General features: G+C 37.8%; 1 protein-coding gene across 1 annotated transcript in view; it reads left to right on the top strand.

Moving 5' to 3' along the window:
• TDRD5 (tudor domain containing 5) overlaps positions 1-14,867 on the top strand; it is a 96,058-nt gene that overhangs the window by 46,986 nt on the left and 34,205 nt on the right. Inside the window, exons 7-11 of the mRNA XM_024758813.1 lie at positions 5,246-5,399; positions 7,412-7,584; positions 9,074-9,294; positions 11,597-11,809; positions 12,385-12,451. Coding sequence (XP_024614581.1) covers positions 5,246-5,399; positions 7,412-7,584; positions 9,074-9,294; positions 11,597-11,809; positions 12,385-12,451 — 828 coding nt within the window. The remainder of the gene's footprint in view (positions 1-5,245; positions 5,400-7,411; positions 7,585-9,073; positions 9,295-11,596; positions 11,810-12,384; positions 12,452-14,867) is intronic.

Raw genomic sequence — 14,867 nt, 5'->3', positions numbered from 1 at the left:
TTTACTCTTTGATCCAGAATTATACTCTTTGATCCAGAATTATACTCTTTGATCCAGAATTATTTATTCAAGAGAAATCAAAGCCTCTGTTCCCCAAAAGACTTGTATAATAATATTTGTAACAGCTTTATGCTTAATAGCCACAACTGGAGACAACTCTATTATTTATTAGTACGAAAATGAATGAAGAAATTGTGGTTTTTTTTTTTTTTTTTTTTTTTTTTTATGCGGTACGCAGGCCTCTCACTGTTGTGGCCTCTCCCGTTGCGGAGCACAGGCTCCGGACGCACAGGCCCAGTGGCCATGGCTCACGGGCCCAGCCGCTCCATAGCATGTGGGATCCTCCCAGACCAGGGCACGAACCCGTGTCCCCTGCATCGGCAGGCGGACTCTCAACCACTGCACCACCAGGGAAGCCCTGTGGTATATTCTTACAATGAAATACTATTCAGCATTAAGAATAAATCAACTACTGATAGATGAACCAACATGGATGAATTTGAGAAACGCTTGCTGCTGAACAGAAGAGTATACAGTGTAGGATACCTTCTATTTGAATTGCTAGGATAGCCAAAGCTAATTTATGGTGGAAAAAGAGAGTTGGTTTTCTCTGGGAAAGAAAGAAATTGCTGAGTGATGGAAATGTTTTATATCTTAAATATGAGTTTGTGGCACACAGTATGCATTTATCAAAGCTAACTGAATGATAAACTTAGGTTTTATACATTTCAGTGTATGTAAATTTTATCTTTAAAAGCTAACAGTTATTGAACTCAGTTAATTATGTGCATACTGACATATTTTGGGGTAAAGGGTACTGATGTCTGCAGCTCGTGTTGAAATGCATAAAAAAAGTAAGATGGTTTGGTAGGTAGATGGCTATATAGATGATAAAGGAAATATAGCAGAATACTAATAATTATATAATCTAGGTGGTAGATGTTCACTGTCCAAGTCTTTCACCTTTTCCTGTGTTTAAAAATTTTCATAAGAAAATACTAGGAAAAAATGAACAAGAAAGATTGAAGCGAAAGTAACAGGCATTGAAAACAGGCAGAGAAGAGCCAACATATGAAATAAAACCAATGATGGAACAGAACAAATGTTGAAAACTATAATTTGAGTGAACTTTACTGAAATGGAAGACTTGAAATTATATATTGAGAGAACACACTGCATACCTGAGAATATCAACCCAGAGTGACAAGCACCAAATTATTGGACTTAAAGAAAAAAATAGTACTTTGAACAAATGAACAAGTGACTTATAAAGGAGACAAAATTAGGTTATAGAACATTTTCAGTGGGTTTTTTTTGCGGTACGCGGGCCTCTCACTGTTGTGGCCTCTCCCGTTGCGGAGCACAGGCTCTGGCCGTGCAGGCTCAGCGGCCATGGCTCACGGGCCCAGCCGCTCTGCGGCATGTGGGATCTTCCCGGACCGGGGCATGAACCCGTGTCCCCTGCATCGTTAGGTGGACTCTCAACCACTGCGCCACCAGGGAAGCCCCCTTCAGTGTTCTTCTAAACATTCTCATGTTTAGAAGAAAAGGGATTTAAAAAATAACATATTTTAAACACTGAAGGAAAAAAAAAGTGAGCCAAGGATTTTATGGCTAGCAAAATTGACTTTCAACTATACAGAACTAGACAAGCTATTGCCGCCATGCAAGAATTGAAGATCCATTGTTCCCATGAGACCTCAAGGAGTCTACTGAACTTCAGGTAGCCAAAATCACTTGAGGGACAGCAACAAAAGAACTGAAATGAGCACCACTTATAAAACTAAGACCAAATGAGGGTTAGAAAGGAGAGAATATAGTATATAATGGCTATATACCCTGACAATATAAAGGACAATTACACAAAATGGTAGAAAGAGAAGGGATGAGCATAGGAAAAAAATGTAAACTGCTTTTATTAATTATACTGGTGATGGTAATGTGAGTACTGATTTTCTGAGACTATTGAATAATGTGATATAGAGCAGCAGTCCCCAATCTTTTTAGCACCAAGGACCAGTTTTGTGGAAGACAGTTTTTCCTCAGATGGGGGGTGGGCATGGTTCAGGCGGTAATGCGAGCAGTGGGGAGCAGCAGATGAAGCTTCACTCGCTTGCCCGCCGCTAACCTCCTGATGTGCGGCCCTGTTCCTAACAGGCCGCGGACCAGTACCAGTATGCCACCCGGGGGTTGGGCACCCCTGATATAGAGCATATTAACAATTATGGGAGGGCTTCCCTGGTGGCGCAGTGGTTGAGAGTCCGCCTGCCGATGCAGGGGACGCGGGTTCATGCCCCGGCCCGGGAAGATCCCACATGCCGTGGAGCGGCTAGGCCTGTGAGCCATGACCACTGAGCCTGTGCGTCCGGAGCCTGTGCTCCGCAATGGGAGAAGCCACAACAGTGAGAGGCCCGCGTACCGCAAAAAAAAAAAAAAGAAAAGAAAAGAAAAGAAAAAAAAAAATAATTATGGGATATATGGAGTAATTATGAGATAATTTTAATTGTATGTACAAGGATTTCTAATTGCATAAATTGAACCTGGAACATCTTACCATTCCAGACCAGGAAGGACTATTAAAGACTAGTTTCACATTAGAAGGGCTTAGGAATCCATGTGAAGTGTTATTTCAGGTTTCAATAAGGATAATAATTGCGGTGGTTTGAAGCCCATCAAATATGTTTAATTCTATGTGTTCATATGATATTAAAAGCTAATTGGTGGGCTTCCCTGGTGGCACAGTGGTTAAGAATCCACCTGCCAATGCAGGGGACATGGGTTCGACCCCTGGTCCGGGAAGATCCCACATGCTGCAGAGGAACTAAGCCCGTGCACCACAACTACTGAGCCTGTGCTCTAGAGCCTGCGAGCCACAACTACTGAGCCCACGTGCTGCAACTGCTGGGCCCACACGCCTAGAGCCCGTGCTCCGCAACAAGAGAAGCCACCGCAATGAGAAGCCCACGCACCGCAACAAAGAGTAGCCCCCGCTAAATAAATAAATTAATTAATTAATTAAAAAACTAATTGGTTATCATGGAAGGTGATAGAGAACCAATTCATTACCTTAGAAAATGGTAAATAAAGAGAAAGAGCCAGTTACTTACCTCACTTCCCTGAATGAACTGGTAGGACTGGTTAACCAAATGGCAGATGAGGGGAGCATATCTCTATAAAATATTCCAACTAAATAACAAAAAAGAATTTATAGAATTAGAATATCACTATGTTAAGCCTCTCAATAAAATAGTAGATCAGGCATCGACCAGTAATGGCTCCTAACGACACCGAGAAAAAAAAAAAAGACAACCAGACATTATATGTGCCTCTTTTTAGAACATGGCATCACCAATAGTCTTGTCATAGGGGTGGAGCATGAGTCTGATCAAGCCGTTGGGTCCAGCTGCCAATTTGCAGAAAATAAAGTGTTTGCACTACGAGTGTATCATCTACAAAATCTACTTCATGGGGAAATGAAATCATGTAATAGGATATATACATATATTTGAAGGCATAAATATAAACTCTAAGGAAAAGATAAAACAACCAGAATGGATTGGAGATGGAAGAGAAGTAAGAGAGTGGGAGTAGAAATACACCAATTACCTTCTTGCTTATGGTTGGGAGTATATAAAGAAGATAGCATAACAGAGGACCTAGGGCGGTGTATCTCACATATCAATGGATGGACCAAACTAACTTACTAAAAGAAACTGCTTCTGAGATAGGATTACTCAACTGTGTTTCATATAAGGATTTGGAATTACCTCCGTATGAATTCATAAAAAATACAACAGGTGTAATCTATTATGTTGAAGCATGATGCATGTTCAAGTTTTGACAGTTTCTGGAAAGTTGCACAAGAATCTGCTGGTGATAGTTTGCACAAGAAACTAGTAGTAATGGTTACCTCCAAGGAGGTGGTATCCTGGTCAGCTGAGGGATGGGAGTGGGCTGGAGACTTAGTTTTTGCTGTTTACCTGTTTAAAACTTCTGAATGTCACTTATTCAAAACATTGATAACTTACATTAAAAAGAATCCTTCCCAACCTAGTCATGTGTTCAGCTGACATTCATAGTACTGGGCACTTACCGAGAAGGTAAAGAAACCATTAGAGACTAATGAACATGAAAAGAAAAGAAGCCATAATGTGTAATGTACAAGGAAGTAAGTAGAAGTACCAAATCTAACTCACCACCACCCTTCTTCTGTCCTCTACCAGTTCTTTTTCTCTTGGGATATCTGTGATTGGCTATAGGTGTGATACTAATGACCCTTGAAACCGTGACTTGACTGATGCTGGGCCCCATTTTTACAAGTGTCCTGGGAGAAGTCAATAAAGAGTTGAGTTGGGTCTCAGAGCATTACACCAACAAGATGTATGCACTGCAGAAATCCCACCCTTTGTCAAGGGTCGGTCCTTTAGAACTGTTTGCCCTCTGTGTTCCTGTTGGTCTTCCCCAAGGTGATTAAGTCAGAGCAGGGATTTATTTCCTACTAACACCTAGTCAAGAGGAAGAGAGCAAGAGCTATGCTTAGCTCTACTGCTTTACCTTGGTTATGGAGACAAAAGTTTAAGAATTCAGACATTTTAATGGGACGTCTTTATTAACAAGGGCTAACTTACCAATTCACTGTGCAGTTTAAACCAAACATACTTGTTATCTATCTTGTATATATTCTCTTCTATCTGTATTTGGTATAGTTCTTCTTCTTTTCCAAGGCGAGAAAATCAGACAGTTACAGGAAATACATTGACACCTGCCTACTTATCCCAATTTCCAGGGTGAAATAATAACATTTTTAAGGAAATGTTTAAAAATAGTATTTTATTGTATGTGGAAAGTGGTAGTGAATATTCTTTCTCCGAAAATAGAGAAATATCAAGTTTTATTATGATTTTTGTATTTTGTGTGTTCCCCTCTTTTTTAAAAAAGACTTTTTGCTTTATAATCAGACATTGTGAAAAATGAGAGGTAAAAATGTCCCTTAATTTTCTTTTCAATTTAACATATGCTGTAAAAGGAACTTGAAGTTGGCCTAGAAGTTTATGGTGAGGGATTATAGGTCTCTTGGTTTGTATTATACTTGCATGGAAGCAAGGGTTTGTTGTAATGCCTGAGTTAACTCACCCTTACAAATTTAGTTTGGCTAAGTCCAAATTAAAGCATTGTCCATGGGCATATGTATATGTTATATTCTTGTTTTGTTTTTTTTTTGTTTTTGGTTTTGCTTTGGTGACAGGTAATTTTTAAAGAGCAACTTTCACCCAAAAAACTGGGCTTCTTAAATGTGACCGAGCTTGTTGGAGCTCTTAGTGACATTCTCCATGTTGAGGTCAGGGAAGGAGAACAAGACTTGCTAGTGTTTGATGCTGATATGAAGCCTCTACCACCTGGTGAGTTGAATTACAATATGATGCAAACCTGATTTTTAATTGTCTTTGTAAGAACAGGGAAAAAGAAAGCACTGGTTATGTAAATAGGCATTATTGTAACCACATCAACCAAACAGATCACACATTAGCCTTGGAAATGTTTTGTATATAATGACCTCCTTTCTGGTGATATATGTTGCAATGAGGTTACTGTATTAAAATCTGAGTTTTTTAAGTTTACTTTCTTCATTGTCCAGATTTTTTAATAATTCTGAAGAAATAAATTTTCTGAAATGTGTTCTGAGGGGGAAGCTCTAGATAGTTCACTGGTTCTTAACTCGTTTTAGAAATATATGGAGGTTCTTTGAAATATATGGACGTTCAGAATAAATGGGTGTGCACTGAGACTCAGCAGTTGTAATTTTAAAAAAAACATTTTATTTTTGAGATAATTTTAGGTTTATAGAAAAGTTGCAAAGATAGTACAGAGTTCTCATATGCCCTTCATCCAGTTTCCCCCTAATTTTAACATCTTACGTCACCATGATATGTTTATCAAAACTAAGAAATTAACATTGGTACATTGCTATTTACTAAACTCCAGAGTCTATTCTGATTTTATCAGTTTTGTTCTTTTTCTGTTTCTGGATCTACTCCAGGATATCACATTGCATTTAGGGCACTTGACTTTTGTTTTTGTTTGGCTTAGTGGTTTTTTTCTTTTGAAATTTTTATTGAGGTTATTGTAGGTTCACTTGCAGTTATTAAGAACGAACGCAGAGTGATCCCATATACTCTTTCCTCAGTTCCCATAATGGTAATGTCTTGCCATCTATAGTACAGTATGATACTTATATTTTTATAAGTTTCTACAAGTGGCTAAAGTGGACAGCTGTGGTTTTTTTTTTTTTACAAAATGTAAATGTATCTTTGTTAATTTTTCTGATTAAAATAACTTACATTCATTCTAAAAAATTCAGATAACACAGATGAGTAAAAAGTTAAAAGTGAATATTTCTCTACATTTTACTCCCACCAAAAATGCCATTAAAATTTTTATATAGCCTTCCAGACTTTTTAAAATGTATATGTGAGCCTAGCTGCGCTTAGAAAAAAATTAGAAAAGCAGTATTTGCTTGTTTAAACAATTCCAGCAATGCAGAGGTAGTAACTAGTAGTGATAGTTTTAGTGTTTTTTTTCTGGACCTCTTCTCTATAATTATTTATCATATGTATAATTTTCTTCCACAAAACAGTATTGTATAAATATTATATAAGTCCTTGCTTTTTATACTTCATAGAGGTAATTTTCTATAACAGTATATACAAGTTTATTTCTTCCTTTTTGACTACATATAATTATTTTATGTAACTGTATTATATAGTTTACTTAACCAGTCTCCTGTCAATGGACATGTAGAAAGTATCCATTTTTTTATCATTATAAAAAATACAGTGGTAAATATTCTTGTACCTACATCTTTGTACAGTTACTAGTTTATTTCTTTAGGAGCCACTATGGTTTTATGTCTGTCTGGGGTCTGTTTTAATGTGTCAGCCTCCTATAATCATCATACACGTGTACATTTGTATGATTGTATGGTCAAAATATGTGATTGGTTTGGGAATTCCCTAAAAATTAAGGCATGGTATTATGGACTATTAAGTAGTCACATACGTTGTACATTAAGCAGCAAATGAATGTTCACAGCTAAAACTGAACAAGAAATAAATTGAAATCAGGATGTTGTAAAATAAAACCTTTCACCAAAGTTAAAAAAACCTTATCAGACTTGCCCCCCCCAACATAAATAACGTAAGATTTGTTCCCATCTGGAACTTCTGTTACATCTCTCCATACTGAAAGGTCTGCAAAGACAGGTTCATATCTCTCATCTTTCATTATCTGCCCAGTGCCTGGCACATAGAATGTGCTTATTAACAGTTTCCAAATTATTTTAATAGATATACATAGGCTCCTCTATTGGTCATTTCAGATGGAGCTGTGTCATCAGTCAGAAATTCATGTTTAGTTCAATCAGATAAGAAAATAGAAGCCAAGGCTTGTGTGTCCAGTCCCCCTAGAAATTCACTGTCTACTACTGTTATCAAGGAGACTACACAGGATTGCCCTTCAGAAAACCACAAAGAGCCAGAAGAGAAGATGTGCAAGAAGCCTAATCTGGTGGTAAAGCCTTTACAGCTGGTGAGTAAGGTTTGATGGCTTTGTGTCCTGGAGATTCAGCATTATAGAAAGTAACTGAATGAATGTTTCTTTAGACAAAAATTCTGTTTGAGAAAGGTCTTATTTCTAGATGTATGATTTCTTAGGCTAGACCAGAGCTTTGGTCTGAAGTCACCTTATGCAGCATTTATTCTGGTTTTCAGCCTTTTGTATAACTAGCTTTCCTTGAGTCTCATTTCAGGCTTTTCAGTTGTCTTCGAAGATTTAACAGTTGTCTCAGGATAACATTGCTGATTCTCTGTCCATGTGTTTCAGTAGGCTTCACAACCCTCCAGGACTTTTGAGGGAAGAATTGAGGAGCTCTATTGTAGCTGTATGCCTCAGCACTGCTGCAGGTTGCCCCTGCACCTCGCCTCAGTTAGAGGGTGCTTTTATTGTTTTTCTCCTTTATTATATCTCCACACACACTTCTCCCTTTTTGTATTCTCATCTCCTATTACTTATTTTGTAGTTACTAAGGAATTAATTGCTTACTCTTCTTGCCTTCTGCCCTTTACACCTGGCTTCTTTCATGGAAGGAAAACATTTTGTTTGGAGAGCCTGCTATATTTTCTAGAGGACAATAGAAAGGCCTGAAGGAAAATAATATATTTGAGAATGAGAGTGTTTGAGAAACCATATTTTTGATGGGAAGACTAGTCTGAAGTTTAATCCATTCTTTTTTTTAAAAAAATAAATTTATTTATTTTTGGCTGTGTTGGGTCTTCGTCACTGCGTGCGGGCTTTCTCTAGTTGCGGCGAGCGGGGGCTACTTTTCGTTGCAGTGCGCGGGCTTCTCCTTGCAGTGGCTTTTCTTGTTGCGGAGCACAGGCTCTAGGCACGCGGGCTTCAGTAGTTGTGGCACGTGGGCTCAGTAGTTGTGGCTCACAGGCTGTAGAGCGCAGGTTCAGTATTAAGCCTTAAAAGTATAAAGTACTTAAAAGTTTTGAGTATTAGTTGTGGCACAAGGACTTAGTTGCTCCACGGCATGTTAGATCTTCCCAGACCAGGGCTCGAACCCGTGTCCCCTGCAATGGCAGGCAAATTCTTAACCACTGTGCCACCAGGGAAGCCCTGAAATTTAATCCATTCTTTAAAGTTGCCTTTGTTGGTAGAACTGGGTAGGATGAGACTCTTAGTTCAGCCTAAGTATTTGAAGTACGATGTTTTCAATTTTATATAGGGCAGTTGTGTGACACACTTTTCACTCTTTACCTAATATCGTAAGACAGTACTTTTAATATTTTAATGTAGGTAAGGGTCACCTAGGGAATTTTTTTAAAGGCATAATTTTGGGCCTCACTTCTAGTGAGTGAGTCTGGGCTAAAGCCTAAGAATTTTCATTTTTATTATTTGCCAGGTGATTCTGATAAAGGTGACTCATGAAATTATTTTAAGAAACGTTGTCATAGAGTTTGAAATGTTACTCAAAGATTTATAGTGGTTTCTTTGATTTTTTTTTAACTTGTAGCAAGTAGAAATTAACAACTCACAGCTCAACTTGGCAATGGCAAATCATGATATCCCACCTGATGCTGTACGGGACAAGAAATTATGCAAACTACCCCCATTAGGTACCAGTACCCTCGTGGGGGTCTTTGTGGAGTGTATCATCTCTCCTAGTCAATTCTACATCCGAATCTATAGCAGGGATTCATCAGAGTTACTTGAAGACATGATGATTGAAATGAGGTAGGAATCTGTTGTTTTCAATGTGTTTTTCATGTATCTCATTCTAAGTCAGTTCTCAAACATTTTGGTCTCAGGGCTCTTAAAAATTAAGGACCCGAGAGAACTTTTGTTTATCAATATTTATCATATAGAAATTAAAACTGTAAAAAATATTGTTTAAAAATGATAAATTCATTTTTCTGAATATAAATAACATTTTATGAAAAATAACTTTTATGAAAATTAGAATAGTGCACTGTTTTACATTTTTGCAGATCTCTAATATCTGGCATACTAGAAGAAAGTTGGATTTCAGTATCTGCTTCTGTCTTTAATTTCTTGAAATACTTTATTTTGGTGGAAGTACATGAAAACATCTGGCCTCTGACAGATACGTAATTGGGAAAAGGAGTATTTTAATAGCCTTTTCAGAAAATTGTGAATACTCTTTGATAGTATACTGAAACTTGACAAGTGGTAGTTTCTTGAAGTTAGTTTCAGTGTGGAATTTGAACTTTTCAAACTCTACTATGTTAAAATTCATTTTCTGCCTTTGCACTTTGAATGGATCCAGGACTAGCTATGTCATTGCAGGCTCCAGTCCAAAATTAAAATGTAAGGCTCCTTGTTTAAAAAGTATTAAGAATTTCAAGACAGCAGTAGCTTAACATTAAAGTAAGCATAGGGAACTTCTCAGTGTGGACTCAATGGAACTGGTCCTGAGTTTTACCACCATCTGCGATTTTAAAACATCATGTATTGGTCTTTTGGAAAATACTGGTTCACTGAGTTATATAGATCTTCCAGATGTTGACATGTTTCATCACACAATATAGCTTTAAAAAATCACATTCATTAATAGTATCACTGATTGCATCAGAAAAGTATTAAGTATTAGGAAGCTGTCATGTTTATGGTGGTGGATGCAGCGTTGCCAAAATCCTAATTTTCATTTGAAAGCTTTTGAATTTTATCATTGACAATAAATACTGTCAGTGTTTTCCTTGAAGTGGCAAGCTTGCTTCATTTTTGAGAAAATGTGTGGCAAATACACAAGTCTGAATAAACATAGTTTGTGAGTGGCCTTTCAAGCAAAAATGGTGTTCCATGAAAATAGTGTCTAGTTCATCTTCCAAGTAAAAATAAATCTACACACACACACACAAAAAGCAGCTAATTCAGTTCACAACTGAAATGCAAAAGTGCTTTTCATTAAAACAACTTGGGAAGTATTTTACTTGTACTTGCATTTTGTTACAGAGAATATTGAAAAGATAGTCAGTGGTTGAGATTTAATAAACTTAATAATTTTTATTGCTTTATCAAGGACATTCTTATTTTTTTTTTTATTTTTATTTTTTTTTTGGTACGCGGGCCTCTCACCGCTGCGGCCCCTCCTGCCGCGGCACACAGGCTCCGGACGTGCAGGCCCAGTGGCCATGGCCCACGGGCCCAGCCGCTCCATGGCACGTGGGATCCTCCCGGACCAGGGCACGAACCCGCGTCCCCTGCATCGGCAGGCGGACTCCCAACCACTGCGCCACCAGGGAAGCCCTATCAAGGACATTCTTAAGTGAAAGTAGCCTCTTTTTTCTTTCTTTTTTATTTAATGTGAATGCATGGCAGTGAAAAATAAATGTTTACTAGTACAGTTGGATGCCACTGCCTTGATTTAGCAAAGGCACCGGGAATTTTACCCACCCTTGCTTTTACAGCATCAATGCAAATACTAACATAGTGAAAAGGGCAGATAACTATTTTCATAATAATACTAAAATATTAAAATAGCTTTGATCTTAGGAACTTTTTGAAAGGGTATCAGGGTCCCAGGGATTTGTGAACTACACTTAGAGAGCTACTGCTCTAAATTATCTTTTCTCTAGTGAAAAATCATGTCCTTTGTTAGTAAACACTATGTAAAATGTTTACATTTTCAGTTACTTTAGATCTATTCATGTACAACAAATATCTGATTTTTACATTGGTGCCACATACAAGAATAATTTACTTTGTATCTCTCCAAAAGTTTTTTTCTAACTTTACCACATTATATACTCACCTCCCACCCAAGAACACCTGGCATAATGTTACATAATAATCACTTAGTAAGTTTCTATTGGAAGAAGTTTGTTGATAAAGAGAAGGGATTTGGACAAGAAAAAGAAAATTAATTGGTATTAATAATAAGCATTACCAAATCAGAAAAAGTGAGGGTTTTTTTCTTTGCTTTTTGCTAAGACATTGCTGCTCTTGATACATCAATAAAAATGATCTTTAATTTTTTCTTCCCCTATGGGTTTCTGTGTATTATGGAATTCTGCAGGCGCTGTTATTCTAATCAGCTGGTTTCTGATCGATATGCCATGCCAGAGTATTTTATCCAACCGGGACATCTCTGTTGTGTAAGGATTTCTGAGGATAAGTGGTGGTATCGGGTCATTATCCATCGAATTCTTGGGAAACAGGAAGTTGAAGTGTTCTATCCAGATTTTGGAAATATTGGAACTGTTCAGAAGTCCTCCCTGAGGTTCCTCAAGTGAGTTAATAAACTGAATAAGGACAACTTAAGTTTTGAGCTGTAATGCTGAAACTCTGTGGGCTTAGGATCTCTCTTCCTTTTCTCCTGCCTCTCTCCCTCCATCCTACCCTCCATTCCACCCCCTTTCATCTTAGTGCAGGTTTGGCAAATGGTCATTTGGCCATTATAATCACAGTTGGATTATAATCTCTCACGTCTTCTTTCACATGACCGTGAATCTGAATGAACCATGAGACTAAATTTCAATCTTATGTTAAGAAAATCATTCTTTGGGTCATGCGAAGAGTTGCATTTATATAGCATGAAGGTTGAACTGTTCCTACCTATATTTTATTTATTTTCAGTTATACATATCCTACCTATATTTTAATTGCATGGTTTTCAAGGACTATTATGTTTTTACAAGTGTATTGCTTAGGTTACTTTAAAGTGTAAGACATTAATTTTAAAATGCATGAGTAAAATACTCTGAAATGGTGTGACAAGCTTAAATCAAGGAATGGATAAGAGATTCCATAAAATGCAGTTTTGAAATATGATTAAATATTCGTATATTTGATTATCTGTTGCAGGTGCTGCTACACCAGGCTTCCAGCTCAGGCTATCCCCTGTTCTTTGGCTTGGGTGAGACCAGTAGAGGTATGTTTGCTTGTTTCCTGTTTAATCAGCAAACATTTGATGCCAAGGACAATTCTAGGTTCTCAGAATACAAAAATAAAACATAGAATGAGCCCTCAAAGAAATCATTGTAGACAGTATGAAAGATAGGCATGTAGAGAAAAATAATAGTGCTGTGTCATATTTGCTAGAAAATTTTGCAGCGTGTGGTAGAGATGCAAAACGAAGAGTGCTCATCTCTGTTTGGGGTAATCAGAGAAGGCCCCATACTAGAGGTGGCATTTGCATGAAACTTTGAAGGAAGATCAGTTCTATAACTGGAGAGACAAGAAAAGAAAGACATTTCAGGCAAAGGGAGAGTAGCATGAAATATCTCAAATATGAGGAATTTTAAGTGGTGTTTGGCTACATAATAGAGGATGTGCTGGAATTGGTGCATGGCAAATGATGTCAGAGAAGTAGACAGTAAACTAAGGTGGAGACCCATAGGCATGTGCAGGAGTCTGGACGCAATGTCCAGACTGGGGAGCAACTAAAGGGAACTGCCACAATCAGATATATGTTTTTTAAAGAATTCTCTTGTGGTGGGAGATGATTGCAGTGGGATGGAGCAGGAGGTGTTTTCATCCATATAGATACATTGGTTTATGTAGCTATAGTTATGCACCTAATTTTATGTTTTTTCCCTCAGAACTCTTAATTATACATGCCATACACATTTATTACACCATATTTGTCTGTTTAACCTAAATAACTTATCAGTTGCTAACATATACGTGGATTATTCCTTACTTTTTTTTAATCTGAAAAACACAATAAAGAGAAAAGAAGAAAAAACATCTGTAATGCCACCATTCAAATGCATTCAATTTAGAAATTTGATATGAGTTTCTTTCAGTTTAGTTTATTGGATGTTGGGGATGAGGGTTTTGTAGGGTTTTTAGGCTTATATAAAATAGTAATCATTATTTTATATTCCATTTTTCCACTCAACATTATAGCATAAATACATTTACATGTTATAGTTCTCAATTTTAATAGGTACATAAGTAATCTATTAGCTAAACGTGCATTGTAGCCTGTTTAACTGTCCCTTTATTGTTAGACTAATTCAGTCCACTTCTGATTTTTGAGTATTATAAATAATTATGCAAAGTATGGTTTTTGTGCGAGTCACTACTCAGCATTGTTTTCTAGGGTGCATTTTAGCCGTGACTAGGTTTCTTTTTAGTACTTCCATCAGGGAGGTCAGGGCTAAATTTGTGACCCACTCATAGCCAATGTCCGTTACTCTCATATCAGCCAGGTGGCTTCCATTTTTCGTTTTCTTTGCAATTTCCTTCCTAAACTGCTTCTGGCCTTAGGGCTTTTGCCCATGCTGGTCACTGAAATAGCTTATTCAAAGAATTCTCATGGTTGGCTCCTTCTTGTCGTTCAAATTTAAGCCCAAATGTTATTCCCCCAAGAAGAACCTCCTTGACCAGTCAATTTAAAGTGCACTCTTCCTCTTCAGTCATTCATCATCATTTTGTTTTATCTTTTTTTAAAAAAATAAATGTTTATTTATTTATTTTAATTGGAGAATAATTGCTTTACAGTGTTGTGCTAGTTTCTGTCGCACAGTGAAGTGAATCAGCCATAAGAATACACACATTCCCTCCCTCGTGGACCTCCCTCCTCCACCCATCCCACCCACCTAGGCCATCACAGAGCACCGGGCTGAGCTCCCTGTGTTATACAGCAGGTTCCCACTAGCTATCTATTTTACACAGTGTATTTATGTCAAAATTAATATCCCAATTCATCCCACCCTCTCTTTCGCCCACTGTGTCCACCTGTGCATTCTCTATGTCTGCTTCTGCAAATAGGTTCATCTGTACCATTAATATTTCTTTCTTTCTTTCTTTCTCTTTCTTTCTTTCTTTCTTTCTTTCTTTATTGGCTGCATCGGGTCTTAGTTGTGGCATGCGCGATCTTTAGTTGAGGCACGCGGGCTCTTTGTTGCAGTGTGTGGGCTTCTCTCTAGTTGTGGCGTGCGGGCTCCAGAGTGTGCAGGCTCATTAGTTGCAGTATGCGGGCTCTCTAGTTGTAGTGCATGGGCTCCAGAGTGTGCGGGCTCAGTAGTCGTGGCACATGGGCTCTCTAGTTTTGGCTCACGGACTCCAGAGCACATGGACTCAGTAGTTATGGTGCACGGGCTTTCTGCCCCATGGCATGTGGGATCTTAGTTCCCCAACCAGGGATCGAACTGGCATCCCCTGCATTGCAAGACAGATTCTTAACCACTAGACCACCAGGGAAGTCCCTTGTTTTATCTTTATAACACTATCTGGTATTATTTTAATTGTTTGTTCACATACAACATTGTAATTCCTGAGATCAGGGATATTGTCTGTCATATTTACCACTGTATCTCCAGTGCCTAGATCAATGTTTG

Source organism: Neophocaena asiaeorientalis, unplaced genomic scaffold (assembly GCF_003031525.2).
Source record: "Neophocaena asiaeorientalis asiaeorientalis breed wild unplaced genomic scaffold, Neophocaena_asiaeorientalis_V1.1 scaffold182, whole genome shotgun sequence".
NCBI lineage: Eukaryota > Metazoa > Chordata > Mammalia > Artiodactyla > Phocoenidae > Neophocaena > Neophocaena asiaeorientalis.
The sequence above is the reverse complement of the archived record's forward strand: the minus strand, read 5'-3'. Positions and strand labels throughout refer to the sequence as shown.